Below are 18,979 nucleotides of genomic sequence, written 5' to 3' on the forward strand. Positions count from 1 at the left end.
AACATGTACAGCTGATCTACAACATCATTGTCATTCATTAAATGTTTTCTCAACCAACTGCCGAAAGTCTCCATGTGGGCCTTCCTAATCCAGGATTCAGGCTTCCCCGGGTTGTCCGAGCGTAAAATATTCTTGTGTTTCTCAAAGTACGGGGCCACCAAGCTGGAATTGTTCAGTACAGTGTGGTGTGCTTCAGTCAGAGAATGGCCGTCCATACATATCGTTGATTTCCTTCCGATCGTGCCTTTTCCACTTAGTCTCCCCTCGTGTCGCGATCGAGGAAGACCAATCGGCTTAAGGTCAGGAACAAAGTCAACACAAAACTCAATTACCTCCTCATTTCCATAGCCCTTGGCGATGCTTCCTTCTGGCCTAGCACGGTTACGAACATATTTCTTTAATACTCCCATGAACCTCTCGAAGGGGAACATATTGTGTAGAAATACAGGACCGAGAATGAAAATCTCTTCGACTAGGTGAACCAAGAGGTGCGTCATAATATTGAAGAAGGATGGCGGGAACACCAACTCGAAACTGACAAGACATTGGATCACATCGTTCTGTAACTGTGGTAGAACTTCTGGATTGATTACCTTCTGAGAGATTGCATTGAGGAATGCACATAGCTTCACAATGGCTACTCGAACATTTTCCGGCAGGAGCCCCCTCAAAGCAATCGGAAGCAATTGCGTCATAATCACGTGGCAGTCGTGAGACTTCAGGTTTTGGAACTTTTTCTCCGCCATGTTTATTATTCCCTTTATATTGGACGAGAATCCAGACGGGACCTTCATACTGCTCAGGCATTCAAAAAAGATGACCTTCTCTTCTTTGGTCAGAGCGTAGCTGGCACGACCTTGAAACCATTCCGGATGTCGGTCATTAGGGTCTTTCAAACGTTGCTGGTCCTGCCGTGCTTCCTTTGTATCATTTGTCTTCCCATACACGCCCAAGAAGCTTAGGAGGTTCACGCAAATATTCTTCGTAACGTGCATCACGTCGATTGCAGAGCGGACTTCTAGGACTTTCCAATATTCTAGCTCCCAGAATATAGATTTCTTCTTCCACATGGTTGCGTGCCCGTCAGCTCCCTTCGGAACTGATTGTCCGCCAGGACCCTTTCCAAAGATGACTTTCAAATCCTTGACCATATCAAATACCTCAGCACCAGTGCGTTCCGCAGGCTTCGGCCGGTGATCTGCCTTGCCGTTGTAATGCTTGCCTTTCTTTCTTACTGGATGAATTTTCGGAAGAAATCGACGATGCCCAAGGTACACGTTCTTCTTACAATTTGGCAAATGTACACTTTCAGTCTCATGTAAGCAGTGCGTGCATGCATTGTATCCCTTATTTGACAGTCCCGAAAGGTTACTAAGAGCAGGCCAATCGTTGATGGTTACGAAAAGCAACGCTCGTAGGTCAAATTCCTCTTCTTTGTGCTCATCCCACACACGGACACCAGGTCTGCCCCACAGCTGTAAAAGTTCATCAACTAATGGCCTTAGGTACACATCGATGTCGTTGCCGGGTTGCTTCGGACCTTGGATGAGCACTGGCATCATAATGAACTTCCGCTTCATGCACAACCAAGGAGGAAGGTTGTAGATGCATAGAGTCACGGGCCAGGTGCTATGGCTGGAGCTCTGCTCGCCAAAAGGATTCATGCCATCTGTACTTAGACCAAATCTTATGTTCCTTGCGTCAGCTGCAAAATCTTTGAACTCTCTGTCGATCTTTCTCCATTGCGTTCCATCTGCGGTGTGTCTCAACTCCCCGTCCGACTTACGGTCCTCTTTGTGCCATCGCAACAACTTGGCATGCTCTTTGTTCCTGAACAGACGTTTCAACCGTGGTATTATAGGAGCATACCACATCACCTTGGCGGGAACCCTCTTCCTGGGTTTCTCGCCCTCAACATCGTCACCAGGGTCATCGCCTCTGATCTTATAACGCAATGCAGTGCATACCGGGCATTCATTCAAATTCTCGTATTCACCGCGGTAGAGGATGCAGTCGTTGATGCATGCATGTATCTTCAGAACCTCTAAACCTAGAGGGCAGACAACCTTCTTTGCTTCGTACGTACTGGCGGGCAACTCGTTATTCTTTGGAAACATATTCTTCAACATTTTCAGCAAGTTTTCAAATGCCGAGTCAGCTACACCTGCCTGTGCCTTCCATTTCAGCAAATCCAGTGTGCAGCCCAGCTTTTTCAGACCATCATCGCATCCGGGGTACAACGACTTTCTGTGATCCTCTAACATGCGATCCAAATTCTCCCTCTCCTTTTCAGTTTCGCAGCGTCTCCGTGCATCAGCAATGGTCCGACCAAGATCATCAACGGTCTCATCACGTGCCTCTTCTTCACCTTCACCTTCCCCTTCACCTTCAGCATCCTCCATGAAAGTATCACCGAAATGAGCAAGATAGCTTTCATCGATGAAATCATCCCCTTCTTCATCTTCTTCCATTATAACCCCTCTTTCTCCATGCTTGGTCCAACAATTATAGCTTGACATGAAACCGTGCCGAAGCAGGTGCAGGTGAACTTCTCTTGAGGAAGAGTAACCCTTCTGATTCTTACAGTCAACACATGGACAGATAACAAAACCCTTCTGCTTGTTCGCATTAGCCACTACGAGGAAATCTTTCAAACCCGTAGTGAACTCGCGGGAGAGTCGGTTACCGTACATCCATTGCCGATTCATCTGCATTATTATAATATAAAATATATAATTAACCATCATGCATTTGTTAAACTAACTAGCTATAAACAATAGAAATTAAACAATGAACAACACACATGCATATTTTATCAATGACACACATGCATGAAAGGTTCAAGTTGCTAACCGCGATCGAGGAGGAAAAAATAAATGAGGAAAGTGTGGCTCCAACACTTCATATCATGTTTGTTTCACGCTCTTGGGGCATTTCATCAAACACCTTGTGTGCATAAGAGGAACCAAAAGCAAACCTACACCCCCTTGTGAAGCTTGTGAAGAGAAGTGGCACCCAATGGCTAAGTGAGTGTGCTGAACTGGTATATATAGGGGATGAGATTTAGTCGCGGTTGGCCTGGCCAACCGCGACTAAAGCCCCTCACGTGCACCAGCTGGCCACCGAGCGCCCTGGGCCCAGGACTTTGGTCGCGGTTCGTCTTCCGAACCGCGACTAAAGAATTCATTAGTCGCGGTTCCTACAGTTTCGCGACTTATGGGGCTGGACGGAAGCCTCTTTTTCTACCAGTGGACTAAGCCAGGGCGCACAAATCGCAACCAACTGACGAGAGAAAAGTGCTAACAGAAACGAACATTTAGCTAGAGTCTGACAAAACTGAATGTGCCTAGCGACATTTAGCTGAAGAAGAGTAGAGTGCAGAGCAAGGAGTGAGACAGGGTTTAAACCAACAAGCCGTACGTCGGCAGCTGCACAAGCACAACCATCGTACGTACCAGATGCCGGAGTCGTTCTGCGGCGAGGCGGTTCCTGTGGCTCATGGCCAGTGCTGCTCTGGGCATCCTCCTCCTCTGGGCGGTGTAGGAAGCATCAATATCATCCTTGGTGCGTCGTCTTCGGTGTGGAAGCTGAACGCACACGAGGAGTCGGATAAAATGTTGCTGCTGCATCCCACGGAAGAAGAGAGAGATGGGATGAGGTGGCAGGATGGTCTTCTCCTGCCTGTCAAATGACCCAAATGTTGACGTTGTGATTGTACAACTTGTCACACAAGCAAGTCACGCCTGCTTAGGACCCGTTATTTGATGAACAACCTATATAAACTCTTGGGACCTGGATCTGCATTTTTAAAGTTTTAAGACTAACTTGAAAAACACCTTTTTGTGAATAGTTACGGGAATTATGATGCATTCTACTTACTCTTTATATGACTATACACTTTATACATCATTTTTAAAAATGTTTTAAATCGGTTTGGGAGATATTGTTGGATTGTTGACGCTGTCCCCTTTCCACTTTTCTTTGCGGGGGTCCCCTTCCCACTTCACACAACAAAGGACGATAGCCTCACCGTGACGCCAAAACTGAAATCCCCCCCCCACCCCCACACCCCCCCACACACACACAACTTTACTGTATTGTAATACAGTCCCTGGATATGACAAGACATGATTGTATAGTTACTGTTTACTGTGAGCTTTTTTACGGTACCCTATACAGTTAGGGGGATTAAGCAGTACAGATCTGATCCAAACATTGATTTCTTGAGGTTACTTTAGACCTTGCCGTCAAAAAGAAGTTATGATCGGACTGTGAAAAATTAATGGGTAAATATTTTGGCCCATGTGCTAGGACCTCGAACCCAGCTTTTCCTCGTCGCCGGCTCGCCGCAATCATGCGCATGTGTTAGTTGTTGATGTCTCTCATCGTCGACCTTTGCCGCTGCCGCACTAGCTCCATTGCTTTCATCGAGATGTAAGCCTGTATATGGATTAATTGATGAACTAATCATGTTCCGTTTTTCTTTTATGGGAACAACCAGTTGGGAACAACTAATGATGTTCTCACATTGATGAACTAATCCTCGTGACTAAAAACTACAATCACGCACATGTCCAGCCTGAAATATCGGAACTCCTAAGTGAATTTTGCATAGCTAATCTTCCCAGATTACCCTCAAAGGCTGTATACCGCTCCATGTTATCCGTTTTGGGCAGGTTATACTGCTGACACAAACCAGCAGTATACATCGACATTCTCCGTTGGATTTGTCTGAATGGACGTTCTGTATTGATTGCAGGGTACCATAAAAAGAGCTCTTTACTATATGCCACTCGTCGCTGCTCCATTTGACCACTTTTTGATCAATCGGAGACGCACACGTCAGCGTAAGTTAAATGGGTATGTTCTTTTGGGGTCCTTTATGTAAAATGGTCACGCCCCTCCCTAAAATCCCCGTGACCCCCTAATTCCCCTCGCCCTCTCTGAAATCCCTAATTTCGCCGCCTGCTTGCCGCTGTCCTGTCCGTCGCCGTGTTCGAGGTTTGTTGTCGCCTATCGCTCCGCAATGTCAACAAGCTCCATCAGGTCAACTCTCGATGGTCGTGCCACTCATCAAGTACCCTCAGTAAATGGCCAAGTGACACAAATGTGAGCATCTAATCTGTGTCACTGTCTCCTTTGATTTATCTCAACCCATTCCCCTTTATTAACTGAGTGGGAATGCAGTAATATACCTTGAGCCTATCTGTCATCTCCCATCCTATCTCTTCAACTAGGTGTTCAACTATGATCGGGGACTAAGATTCTGCATCTACTTCATCATACCACAGTTCATGACCATTGACATAAAAACGATCGGTACCTTGCCCAAGAAAATATTCACCATGATTAAACTGAACTGAAACTTCTTGCTGCGCTTACCTGCATACATCAAAGCATAGGAGAGTTCCGTAAATAGATGCAAGCAACCACCTTTAAACACCAAAATCACCTAAACAACCCTATACAACCAGCATCTTCTACATAATCTACAACATCTTCTACATCCAGCAAAACACAACAGATCTTCTACGCAACACCTTTTGAGCACCAAATCACATGCAAACAACCAACATTTCCACCCCCCCAAATTGTTATTCAACACCCTTCAAATTACAGATGGGCATATCTGTCTAACAAACACAACATCCACAATGCTGAACTCTAGATTTCGACACTAGAGCTTAGAGCGCAACAACCATGGCGGGGCGAGGTGAGGGCTTAATGTAGTTGAGCGCGGAGCACCATCGGGTCAATGAACAGGCGACATCCCGCCGAAAGAACTCCAACAATGAGATGTGGCGCACCTCCGCGACGCCTCTCGCCCTTCCGTGGCGACTCCGGTGGTGGTGCGGTGCCGCGGACGATCGCCCTTGCCTCTGCCGCCTATCCCCTCCTCCCCTTTCGTTATGATTGAAGCCGAAAAGACAAAGAGATGGGAAGAATTACGGAGCAACCCCAAGGTTTTTCTTGTAAAACGCATAATAACCACCCGCTACCGCCAGCTCGCGCCTCCCGCTGGTCAACAAGTGGTTAAATGGAGCGGCAACAAGTGGCATAAAGTAAACAGTGATCGTACAATCACGTCTTGTCGTATTCAGTAACCGTATTTGATGTATTTCTCAGTACAATGATCAAAGCGTGCTTTCTTCAAGTTCAGATACCATGAATGCATTTTACTCTTCCATAAATGAAAACTTTTTTTTTGTGCCACGGTAATTTGCCCCCCAAAAAAGCTCAAATTTGGCGTCATTTTCCTACAATTTTTTTGAATGGAGTTGAACAAAAGATTTTATAATTATAGTCTACTTCAAATAATACTTTTTGCACATTTATTTGGGAAACCCTTTTAAAATCAGCCCGGGAGATATTGTTGGATTCTCAACACTATCCCCCTTCCCACTCCCCCCCACAGCGACGGCCGACGGCGCAAAATCCCCCCCGCCACCGCACCCCGCGACGATGCTCCCGTGCCGGCCGCTGGTGTCCCCGCCGCTGCCGCGGGCCCTCGCCGCCGCGGTGCCCGTCTCCGTGCGGCGGCTGCCGTCGCCGTCGTCGTGGTCGTCGACGTCGCTGCGCGTGGTGCGGTGCATGGCCAAGGAGCGGCGGGTGCGGATGGTGGCGAAGCAGATCCAGCGGGAGCTGGCGGACATGCTGACCCGCGACCCCGTCATGCAGCGCGCCGTCCTCCCCGAGGCCGCCCTCGGCGCCGACCGCTACCTCTCCTCCCTCACCACCATCGCCGACGTCGAGCTATCCAACGACCTCCAGGTCGCGCCCTGTCCTTGTCCTCCCCTCATACGATGTGGCTGTGCAGTCTGGGATTTCGAGCTGTCGTATTGATGCTGGGTTCCTTGTCTGTTGGTCTGCAGGTGTGCAAGGTGTATGTGTCCGTGTTTGGGGACGAGAGGGGGAAGAAGGTCGCCATGGCCGGGCTCAAGGACAAGACCAAGTACGTCAGGAGCCAGATTGGCAAGCGGATGAAGCTGCGCCTCACGCCCGAGATACGCTTCATCGAGGACGAGTCCATGGAGCGCGGAAGCAGGGTATGCATGGTTCTGTTTTTGTTTTTGTTCTGACAGACATAGACGTGTTACGAAGTGCAAGTTTGTTCCTGTGTTGCCAAAAAACATACTCATCTAGCTGCACCATTTGTCACCCACTTTTCATTTCTCACTGGTTCATGGTTAGACCTTATTCAGTATTCACTGCCTGCTATTTGTTACTACCACCGTTGCTGCTGCAGAGCAGAGTTATAGACACCGCATTTCTTTAATTAAACGCCTGAGCATATATTTGATACATGATCATTCAATACCGGCTTCTGTGATTGTTGTACAACGTAGTACAAAATATTTATCTTAACTGATCTCGTTTCTCTTCGCTTGCAATTTGCGCGATGTACGTGACAGGTGACAGTCGTTTGCTTCTCTGGTTACATTCTGTTGTGTATTTGCAGTTAAGTATGAGGTGAAAATTAGAATCATCATTCCTTGTTATATGGATAAGAATCACTGTATATGTTCTGTCGATAATATATTAGATGTGTACTTCTCTATAGGGCCGGAAACTAGCTCAAAAGCGGGAAATGCTTCAGTTTTTGTATACCTCAGAGTCTATAGAATGGGCATTTTAATCTGTTGTAGGATCTGTATGATTACCACAAAGAATCTTCACATGGAGCATTTTCACATTTTTCTCATACCAGGAAGATCTTTCTCTAACCGATTCACCTCCGCAGATTCTTACTATACTGGACAAACTAAAGGAGGAAAGGGAGCAGAGAGAAGGTAATGGCGAAGAAGAAGATGGAGAAGCTTCAGATATGGTAGAAGAAGAAGATGGTGACTGGGAGGGGGATGAGCCAGACGAGGAGGACATAATTTATGTAAAATAGCCCACTCGTTCTCAAAGCTCAGTCACCATTCGTTCAACTTCAGAGCTCATCAGGTCTGTTTCTTGCCCTGAGCAAGCTCTTTAAGTATGGCAGGTTGCCATAGTATTTAGGTTAGCTCATGCAATGCGTATGTATGACAGGCTATACTCCTGTGTGCTATTAAAAGTCATGGATGAGACACTAGGCGGGCAACTAAAAAGAAACCATTTTAACTTCAGCGGTAACTGAATTTACAGTAAAAGCAATTTAATTAAAAAAATCTGGATTGGGTCAACATGTCCCTAGTGCTATATTAAGTATGCTACTTTGGAAATGTCAACTTGTAGCATGTAATATGTTGTTACCTTGTTACTGCAGTTCAGTAAGTGACAAATGCTATATGTTCTGATGATGAAAACCTACAAAGTTCTTAGAAATGTGATGATTGGCATTATCCATGTATGCAGTTCTTGTAGAGTTTAGTGCCACGTTCACCTCGATGACAAAGCACCCCATGGTATCTCAATGCTTGAAGAGCTTCGCAGAGACGTCTATGCTGTCAATTAGAAGAATCAGGGCAATATCCATTCTTTCAAGATTGACGATATCTAAAGACAATTTAGAGGACGCATTATCATCATACAATGTTCACCGGATCAGTATCTGACCATCAGTAGGAGACAGTTTCCACTGATATCCATCCTTGTCTGTATGCTAACTGGTCCCTGTTATGTTAAGGCCACCTGTTGTGTGTCTATTCATCTTACTGAACATGCAGCTAGGCACTTGCCTTTCACTTTTCAGTTTTCTATTTGGTCCTTGAGCTGTCTTTTACATCTTTGTTTAAATTGTTTTCTGGTGCAAAGGCCAAAGGCAGATAGGCAATGTTCTCTGGTGGTTCCTTTTTGGTGGTGTTCCTGCAATTGTAAGATGCAAAGGCCAAAGGCAGGCAGGCAATGCCAAACTATTTTACCTGAAAACTGGCTGAATTTACACTAAAGCCAATTTCCTTCAAGAAAACCTGGATTGGATCAACAGGTCCTTAGCATATCCAACGTGCCACTTTGGAAATGTCAGCCTGTAGCACATAATATGTTACCTTGTTGATGCAATTTTTTTTCTCGAAACGGAGGCATAATGTTGCTGTTCATCAAGTAACATATATGACATCTGGTGACGATGTAACGATGAGAACTTATCAAGTGTTAGTGTTATAATTGGTGTTGTCTATCTGTGCAGTTCTCCTAGAGTTTTCTTCCTTGTCCACCTCATCGGCAAAGAGCTCCGTGGTATCACAACATTTGAAGACCGACGATATCTGAAGCGAATTCAGCGGGCATAATATCGTACCATGTTCACCAGATCAGTATCTGACCTGACCCTCAATAGGAGACAGTTTCGCTGATGTCCATCCTGTTCTGTATGCTAACCAGTCCCTGTTATGTCCACCTGTTGCGTGAGTCTATTCATGCCGCTGATTGAACATGCCTTTCATTTTTCCATTTTGTATCTGGTTTGGGAGCTGTCTTGTACATCTCCCTTCAAAATGTTTTGTAGCCCAAAGGCGGGTAGGTAACATGGACTGTTCGTTCCTTTTTTGGTGGCGGTCCTGTCCTGTAAGATACAAGAATTCAAGCTTCCCATTATAAATTGGAAGGGCAAATTTCCTGCCCTGGTTTTGAAATTGCAGTGCTGGGTTTTATATTTGGGTCAAAAGGGTAGCAACCTACACATTCAGTGGAGTCATTATGATTTGTTGGTTACAAGATTTGGGGGTGACTATATGTTAGGCGCTTGAAAAAACTTTTTCGTTTCAGTCACTTTGTCCCCGTCCATCGGATGTGCATCCAATGGATCAGGCGCCTCAATGTATTTCACTATATAGGTGATTGCCCGTTGGTTGCAACGGGGGCATAACTATTGTATTCTATATACTAAACGTTCTTATATTTCTTTGCAGAGGGAGTACTATTCTATTCTATATGCAACTATTCTATCCTATATTATGTATCAGACTTCATTTAACTTATTAGTAGGTTTTCTCTTGAGGGCTTGTTTGGTTATAGGGAACCTAACAAAGCCTTATTGGTTTAGATGATGTAACCATTATAAGACAATACCTGACTTCATTTAACTTATTAGTAGGTTTTCTCTTGAGGGCTTGTTTGGTTATAGGGAACCTAACAAAGCCTTATTGGTTTAAATGATTAGATGATGTAACCATTATAAGACAATACCTGGCTGGAGGTGAAAACACGGAGTATAAGGGATAATGGGGGGAAATTCACTTTGGCTCATAGATGTAGATACACCAATTGTCTAAATACATATTTTAAAAAGTTAAATAACCAAGAAAAAAAATCCGCATGTATATCTGGACATTATATGTTCGTCCGCAAAGTTTCTATGAAAAAGAATATTTTTTACGGGTTGTGTAAAAATACAATTTTCGGTGCTTCATTATAGCTATTCGCAAGACATTTTGTTATCTTTTTGATACATGCCATAAAAAATGTTCTTTCTTTCCGAGTTTTTGTGTGCAAACATAGAATGTCCGGATGTACACGTGAAATTATTGTGTGGATTTTTTTATCATTGTGAAATGTGTTATATATATATGGGTTAAAGAAGAAGAAGAAAACCCCGAACGCTTAAATCCGCGTGTAATCCCCTCGCACTTATTAGTCGGGACCCAAAACTCTGCTTCGTCCATTATGGCCCGAGAGCTACCCGCCTCACCGCCAGCTCTCGCTCGCTAGATCCGCTAGTCCGTCGTTGTCGCATGGTGACTCCATCGGCCAGCCATCGACGCGACCCCGCACATCCACCTCACCGCCCACCTCGATCCGCCCCGCGCTTCCACCTTGATCCGCCTCGCATCTTCAACCGAACCGGACAACTTCTGCCCCAATGTTGCTCCATCGATCCTTCCCGCCGAGCAGCACGGCTACCCCCTATCCTCTCCATCGATGCGAGGCCGCCGACCGAGTCTGCGGTGTTCTGTCAATCGCCACCCCCATCGGCTGAATTGGCTGCACCCGGGGTCCAAATTGGCCGAGTACATGCCTTTTGGATTGCAATATTCCACCCCTATTTTTAGCTCCCCATCTCCAAATCAAAGGTTTGTGCACTTTGTGCATTGCCCAAGTTTTTGTTGACTTCTATTTTTTTCAACAGAATGATCTTTGTAATTCATCGAGCAGCCGGATTCATCTTGTTATTTATGTTTATTGCCTGCCTAGATTGTTTTGTATATACAATTGTTATCAATATTTCTCGGTGCTACAAATATATTATGACAAATTTTGTTAATTCCTTTTTTTTCAATGCTTCTTGTATACAGAGCTTCCAAGCATATGAACCCATATTTTGGCGCTAAATTTGTTATGCTTCCATTTTCAAAATCCCATACTTCCACCTACGATTAGAATTGCATCCTATTGCATTTCATATTGTTTCACACACGAATGCTTTTACAGTACTATATTTCTTATACGGTCGTCTAGAAAAATGCTTCCTTGAGAAGTCACCAACAGATGCATCCTCGTCATGGCATCAAGCTTACATCTTGGTTTATTCCTTGTTGTTGGGTGTGAATCTGCTTCATTGTGTATTAATCACTAATAAATCATCAACCAAATTCTATGGACTTAGTATGTACGTATATCACACAAATATGCACCCCCATGTTGGTGACAGACAATCTTAGTTTATTTCCATTTTCCTTTTTCAGGCCTCCAAGTGACAATATTTCCTAGAGCACTCTTTATATTCTTATGCTTCTTACTGATGGTGCTTCATAGTTGTAATACACATGCTTCTTTGGGCTAGAGTTTTCTTCCATAGATCAACAACATTTGGTGATTTGTTTTTTATATAAATGACGAAAAGTATGCATCCCCATGTTGGCCGCAATCTTAGCCCGTTTCCAATGACAATGTTCTATGCTTTCAATTAAGATGAAACATATTGAGATAGCATATTTTTCATGCTTCCTGCAAGTGAAGTTTTGGAATCAGACTACACGTGCTTCTTCTGTTTATATGGATTGCTTCCATACTTCCTGCATCTTATTTGTAAATTTTGTTCCTGTTCTCAGTGGCGAATCTAGGATTTTAGATTAGGGTATGCCGGCCAATTTTTTTTCATGCATGATAAGGCTTAAATTCATGGATTAAGCTGAAACCATCCACTAAATACAATATAAATAGTTCAAAAATCATACTGATAATTAAAATATCAGTATACATGTGAACTAGAGACTTACAATGCTATTTTTGTGACTATTTTATTTGACGCTTTCGAAGGGACATAAATGTCTTGATAATATCATCTTCATCAACTTGAAAGAAAATATCCCGCTCAATAAAAGTGACTAGACAATCATCCAAAAGACTATCTCCCATCTTATTTCGTAACTTTGTTTTCACTAAAACCATTGTAGAAAATACCCTTTCAACACTTGCTGTTGCCACTGGTAGAAGCAATACCAATTTGAGGAGCTCATAAACCAAATCACACACTTTGTGCCTCTTTGTTTGAACAAGCTTAACTGGGAGATCAACAATATTGTTTAGACCTTTGAATCTATCATCCTGTCTGATGTCATCAATATAATTACTTAGCTGCAATTCAAGCACGAGAAAATTATTATTTGAGAATTCCTTTGGATAGAACTCAGCTAGTCTGCGTAGCTTCTGTGTATCAAAAGAATCAAATGAATTAGAAGGATTGAAGGTTGACATGCAAGACAACAACTCCATATTAATCTCGTCAAACCTATTATCAAGTTCTTGACTTATTTGATCAATAACACCAATATATACTTCTCTTCTGAAGTGGTCATCATTGGTTTGCTTTCGAGCACAAGCTTTCCTTGCTGATTTTCCATAAGGAACATAATCACCATCCATAGCAGGAACATCAACACCATGTTTGTCACAAAATGAAGTGACCCTCTCAAGAAAATTATCCCAACCATCAGACCTCAATTCTTGCATTCTTTTCTTTGCCACATTAACAAGTGATATTGCATTAAGAATATCTTGCTCCCTTCTTTGCAAACACTCTGATAACTCATTTGTGTATCCAAGAATAATATACATCAAGTGTGCAAAGAAAACAAATTCAAAGGTCTCAAATGCTCCAAGTACAAAATCTATTTTGGTCCAATCATCCTTATATGAAGGATCATCCCCAAGATCTACTAGTACATCATGGATTTCTTCATATATAGTAATGATGCTGTGCACAGTTTTATAATGAGATCCCCATCGAGTATCCCCGAGCCTAGGCAAACTGTAACGACCAAGATGCGGTCCTTTCCGATCTGGGGGTCGAGGCCCCCGAATAGGAAAGAAGCGCATCTAAGCGTTTCGCAAGCAAGTAACATAGCACAAATAATAAATAAAGTAGACAATTCGGGATTCAACTGTCTTCTTATTAATAACTCAGAGTACATCACGGATACAATCAAGGTAGTTCCGCTACGGACTACAGAACATGGAAAATGCTATGCTACCCTGCTGCAGGCCCACGATCACGACCACGCCTCAGTCCTCTAGATAGTTCACGTAGAGGCGGTCTGTCTCCTCGTCGTACTGCCACGCCAGCTGGGTGCCGTCGGGATCATCTGTCTCTGGGGTACCTGTACCTGCTGGGAGTTTCGGAGGAATCCGTGAGCCACGGGGACTCAGCAATCTAAGACCTTGGTGCCAGAACTAGTCATGTTATTAGGTAGGGTAAGGGTGAAGTGTATAAGGCTGCAGCATCCTAAGCTTGATTAAGTGGATAACTTACGCAAAGTAGAAGTGAAGGTGGTCTACACTAGCGGTCGGGATTACTTGATCACTAAGTGATCCTGAACACCTACCTACGGCATTCATAACCCCACCGTGTTCCCGATCGAAGAGAGATCTTCGAAGGGACAGTCACGGTTACGCACACAGTTGGCAATTTTTATTAGTTTATGTTTAAGTTCTCTAATACCGGATGTTAACAAAATATTCCAAGTTGCTACATAACCGCGGACATGGCTTTCCGAAAGATTAAATCCTGCAGGGGTGCTCCAACTAGTCCATCACAAACGAACACAGGCCGCAAAGGCATCCTCTATCACGAATCTCGTGATCTCGTCGGATTCCTTAGAGGAAAACCTCAACTCTGGGGAGAACCAAAGCTTCACTGGGATTCCTATACGCAAGATATACCGCTAAGGTAAGACAAGGCTAGCAGGACCTCCCGACGTGTCGACGACCCTGATAAGAGCCGCGTATCTCAGTCTCAGGACACGCCGGATAAGCGAAGCGTACGGTGTCCAGACAAATCTCCCGAGTTGCCCCGGGATGGCCCCGCACGGTGCTCTAGTTTGGACCAACACTCATGAGGAGCACTGGCCCGGGTTGTTGATTAAAATCCTCGGGGTAGCTATTCCCTATGCAGTTTACTATTAAGTGATTAGCAAATTAACACCAATGTTGGGTCCTGCCGGACAAGCCTTAGCACTACGCGATTTATCAAAGGGGGTCCCCATAACAACCCCGAACGTGTTAGGAGCGATCATTATGGAATCAAACACCGGTAACCGGTAACTAAGGCGGCAATGACGGAACAAAGCACCCGGCAAAAGGCTAGGCCTCCCGTCATTTACCAAGTGTATAGGTGCATTAATTAAATAACAGAATTTAAGATAATGATATCAAGCTCATGTTATCACATGAGTCAAAGCACCTGCATCTAGCAACGCTAACACTAGTAGCTGAGCAAAGCCTACTTAGCCATACAAGTTTGCTAGGAAGGAGAACGGTGTTTGGGCTCATGGCATTTCAAGAGGCAATTTAATTTAAGTGGTAGGCAGAGAGCAACATGACATGGAAACGAAAACTAGCATAACAAGTCTAGATATGGAATCAAGGTCATATCACTAATTCTATCACTAGCACAAGCAAATTAAACTGCTGCAAGTTTCTGGACAGAACTGTACACTAAGCTATTTTGACATGCATGAGGATGGCATGAACAGATTCGGCTCGTGAAAACGATGCAAAACCATATAAAGAACATTGCAAACGGAGCCACGGATCAACGGGAATCAACGATACAAGATATGAAGCTCTACGTGGAAGATTCAACACCACACTCACAATTGGCACAAATCTGGTATTCCCAGGTTGCCAAGACATGTAACAACCCAACATGGATGGATTGGAGCAAGGAAGAACACCACAACATCAAGTAAGCACACACATTGATCAAAATGACTATACCACATAATCTGCCACAATCTGCATCTTAGCTCTTTGGGGGCTACATGCAACATAGCTACAGGCCTCCAAACATGACAAATAATATATGTTGTTGTAGCCCACCAACAACACTACAAGCACCAGCAAGAATCACAGCAAAAGGAATTAAACTCTAGAAGATACAAGGCCACAAACTTTCCCAAAACCATCAGATCTCAGGGACTTGGTGAAAATTCCTGCACCTGAGTTTCTGTCTTTGTTCTGAAGCTTTTGACAGCAACCAAAACACAACCTACTGGACTCCAAATGATTTGAAATTTGACAGGTAGCTTCACAAAAATATCAGGTTCAAAATCCTAGCACTGAACTAAGGCTATATCTCAACAGAATGACCAGCACATCCTCATCTATAAGAGAAGAAAATGTTTCCAGAATCCCAGACTTAGTGAAATTTCAGATTTCACTAATCTGGAATTTTTCAGCCAAATGCCCACTTTGTCTAGGCATAGTTTGCACACAGATAACACCAAGTGATAAATGACACCACTATGGTGTAGAGAAAAACCCCTACTACTATCACACAAAAGCTCATGCCCTTGGGCTCCACCTATTCCATGGAATCAAGGAACAAATTTGCAACAAATCTGGATATGTCAACTCCATAAAGTATCCCACTAAGACAACAACTACAAAGGTTGAGTTCATGTGCACAATGACAAAGTGACATGCGGGTTTGAACCCCATGTTTGTGTCATGCACACAGGGCCGGCCCATAGGCCGGGCAAACGGGGCGCCCGCCCTGGGCCGCGGGAAGACAGGGGCCTCAACCCAGGTAATGCTTTGACTACCTTGCAGCTTCTTCTCGTTCGGGGTCGTTCCTTCTCGTTCTAACTTCTGAGCGAGAGACCGAGAGGGACAGTAAATCTTATCCTTCCTTCTCCTTCTCGAGACAGACTCCCAGACTCCCAAAACAGCGCCGTCTCCGATTCCAAAATCACCGTCGGCCATTAATGGAGACCAATGACGCAAATCCGATCCCCAATCTGCTCTCCTTCCTTCTTCAAAGATCTTCCCGTTCCTCATGGAACAACGCCGCCGCTTCCTGCTCACTTCCCCATCAGGCATCATCTAGACGTTGGAGTCTTGGAGATCCCGTTCCTCACTTCCCGGTGATCCCGTTCCTCCTTTGAGAATTGAGATAAATACATGACCCTGCCTGCATCTCTATTCTCTAATATCTCTCTTTCTCTGTTTCAGACTTTCAGTGGACACGGGAATAGGGGATCTATTTGAGGCAGGGGGAGGGTTGTTGTTCTTGTTCGCTGGAAATTGCTGCTGTTCTTGTTCGCTGGCAGTGCCTGCTGCTGCCAGGCCGCCAGGGGGAGGCGGCGAAGGCAGGTAAGGGGAGGGGCCGAAGGCAGGTTGGATCTGTTTCAGGTAATCAGGTTCTCCACTAGTTCATTTTCTTTTAGAACAAATTTTTTATTCCCGGTGAAACAAATCACATGAACATCAAACACCTGAACTGCAGAACTGGAGAAGGGTCCTGTTAACTGGCACTCACGGATCTGCTGATTTGGCCGCCTACATCAACATTCAGGTGCCTTTGTTCCCTGTTTTAATCATTTTATGCTGCTTGTTCTTGATAAGTAACATGTCCTTTAGAAAGCATTTATCTGGTAGTAACAAAAGGAAGATAAAAAAGAAAAAAGATGAAGAGGTAAAATCTCTAAAAGGATCACTTAATAGATATTTCAAACCTGGTAGTTCTTCTAGAGGTCCCGTGGAATTGGCCATAGTATGTGTTGAACAACCAACTTAGAATGCAAATGCTACTGATGATGATATGGATGTGGGTAATGGTAATTCTAGCGAGCATGAAAATGTAACTCGTTCATCAAATTGTGAATCACCGAGTCACGGCCCTGCACCGAGTGTCGATAAACAAGAACCATCCACTGTTGATATCTTTGACCCATGAAACTGGGATAATCTGGATCATAAGGCAAGGGATATTTTAGTTGAGAAGGGCCGTGTAAGGAATGATGATATTGTGTTCCCTCCAGATAGTAATTCTAGACATTTTTCACTATCTTATTATTCCAGAAAGTTGAGGAATGGAGAGGTACATGCCAGGAAATGGTTGGTTTACTCTGAACATGCCAACAAAGTGTATTGTTTTTGCTGCAAGCTTTTCAAATCCCATAGCAACAAGAGTGCGTTAGCTGGTAATGGGCTGAGTGACTGGAAGCATCTTAGCGAGAGGCTTAAAGAACATGAAAATGGTGTAGAACACATTAAAACCATGAACACTTGGAACGAGTTAAAAGTTAGACTCGCCAAAAATAAAACCATTGATAAGGATTTGCAGCAGCAGATTAATAAGGAGAAAGAACGTTTGAGACAAGTGTTAGTGAGATTAGTAGCAATTGTTAAATATCTTGGTAAACGTAACTTGGCTTTCCGTGGATCTAGTGAGAAACTTTATCAACACAACAATGGTAATTTTTTGGCATGTGTAGAGATGATTGCTGAATTTGATCCAATAATGCAAGAACATCTTAGAAGAATTCAGAATGATGAAATTCATCATCACTATCTCAGCCACAAAATTCAGAATAAGTTGATTTCTCTATTGGCCTCTAGTGTTACTAGTTCTATCTTACAAATTATTAAAGAAGCTAAATATTTCTCCATAATTCTTGATTGTACTCCAGATGTTAGCCATCAAGAACAAATGACCCTAATTATTCGATGTGTTAACATCTCAAATAGAAAAATGAAAATAGAAGAATTTTTTATGGAATTTTTGACAGTGGATGACACTTCTGGTTTGGGTCTTTTTAATGTACTTCTTGATGCAATTGAGTCTTATGGCTTAAATATTGATAATGTAAGGGGCCAAGGGTACGATAATGGTTCCAACATGAAAGGAAACAAACAAGGGGTACATAGTCGTTTACTTGAAAAAAATCCAAGAGCTTTATATATGCCATGTGCGTGTCATAGCCTCAATCTTACTTTGTGTGATATGGCAAGTTCTTGTAGTAAAGCTATATCCTTCTTTGGAATTGTGCAACGAATTTATGTTTTATTTTCAAGTTCCACTAAAAGATGGAAAGTTTTACTTGATCATATTCCTAGTTTAACCGTAAAAGGTTTGTCTAATACTCGGTGGGAGACTCGAATCAAAAGTTTAAAGGCTATTAGATATCAAGCTCCACAATTAAGGATCGCTTTGTCCGAGTTATGTAAAATTTGTGATGATGCCAAGTCAAGGAGCGATGCAAAAAATTTATTTGATGCGCTTGGTAGTTTTGAGTTTTTACTTGGCATGGTTATTTGGCATGATATATTATTTGCTGTAAACGTGGTGAGCAAGAAGTTGCAGTCTGCATCTATGTGTGTTGACTCTGCCTTGCAGCAAATTGAAGGCGTAATGCAATTTTTTTGACAAGTATAGAGATGAAGGATTTGCATCTTGTTTGACTATCGCCAAAGGTCTTGCAATTGATATGGGCATAGAACCATCATTTCCAATAAAACGTAATGTTACTAGGAAGAAACAATTTGATGAACCTGATAACGATGAAGAAGTTCTAAAAGCTGAGAAGGCGTTCGAAGTTAATTACTTTTTAGTTGTGGTTGATATTGCAAAGGTCTCTCTGAGAACTAGATTCAAAGAACTCAAAGTTTTCAAAAAGTATATTTGGCTTCTTACTTAGCTCAAAATACATGAAGTTATTGGATGATGTCAAACTACGAAAATGTTGTGCTAAGTTTGTAGAAACATTTTCACTAAATGGTTCATGCGATGTTGAGTTAGATGATCTTTTTTCTGAAATAAGACTGCCGCAAA

At 43.4% G+C, this 18,979-nt stretch overlaps 1 protein-coding gene across 4 annotated transcripts; it reads left to right on the forward strand.

Moving 5' to 3' along the window:
- The first annotated feature begins 6,421 nt into the window (after positions 1-6,421).
- LOC123411008 (probable ribosome-binding factor A, chloroplastic) lies at positions 6,422-9,560 on the forward strand. Of its 4 annotated transcripts, none has more exons than XM_045103922.1 (4): positions 6,422-6,771; positions 6,873-7,046; positions 7,742-7,950; positions 8,344-8,752. In XM_045103922.1, the coding sequence occupies exons 1-3, from the start codon at positions 6,463-6,465 to the stop codon at positions 7,895-7,897; spliced, it is 639 nt and encodes a 212-aa protein (XP_044959857.1). In that variant the 5' UTR covers positions 6,422-6,462; the 3' UTR covers positions 7,898-7,950; positions 8,344-8,752. The 4 variants fall into 4 exon arrangements, with proteins under 4 accessions (XP_044959857.1, XP_044959858.1, XP_044959860.1 ...); XM_045103923.1 differs by lacking the exon at positions 8,344-8,752 and adding an exon at positions 9,116-9,560 and having other exon boundaries at positions 6,425-6,771; XM_045103925.1 differs by having other exon boundaries at positions 6,425-6,771; positions 8,743-8,896.
- Positions 9,561-18,979: the final 9,419 nt, after the last annotated feature.

Source organism: Hordeum vulgare, chromosome 7H (genome assembly GCF_904849725.1).
Source record: "Hordeum vulgare subsp. vulgare chromosome 7H, MorexV3_pseudomolecules_assembly, whole genome shotgun sequence".
Lineage (NCBI taxonomy): Eukaryota > Viridiplantae > Streptophyta > Magnoliopsida > Poales > Poaceae > Hordeum > Hordeum vulgare.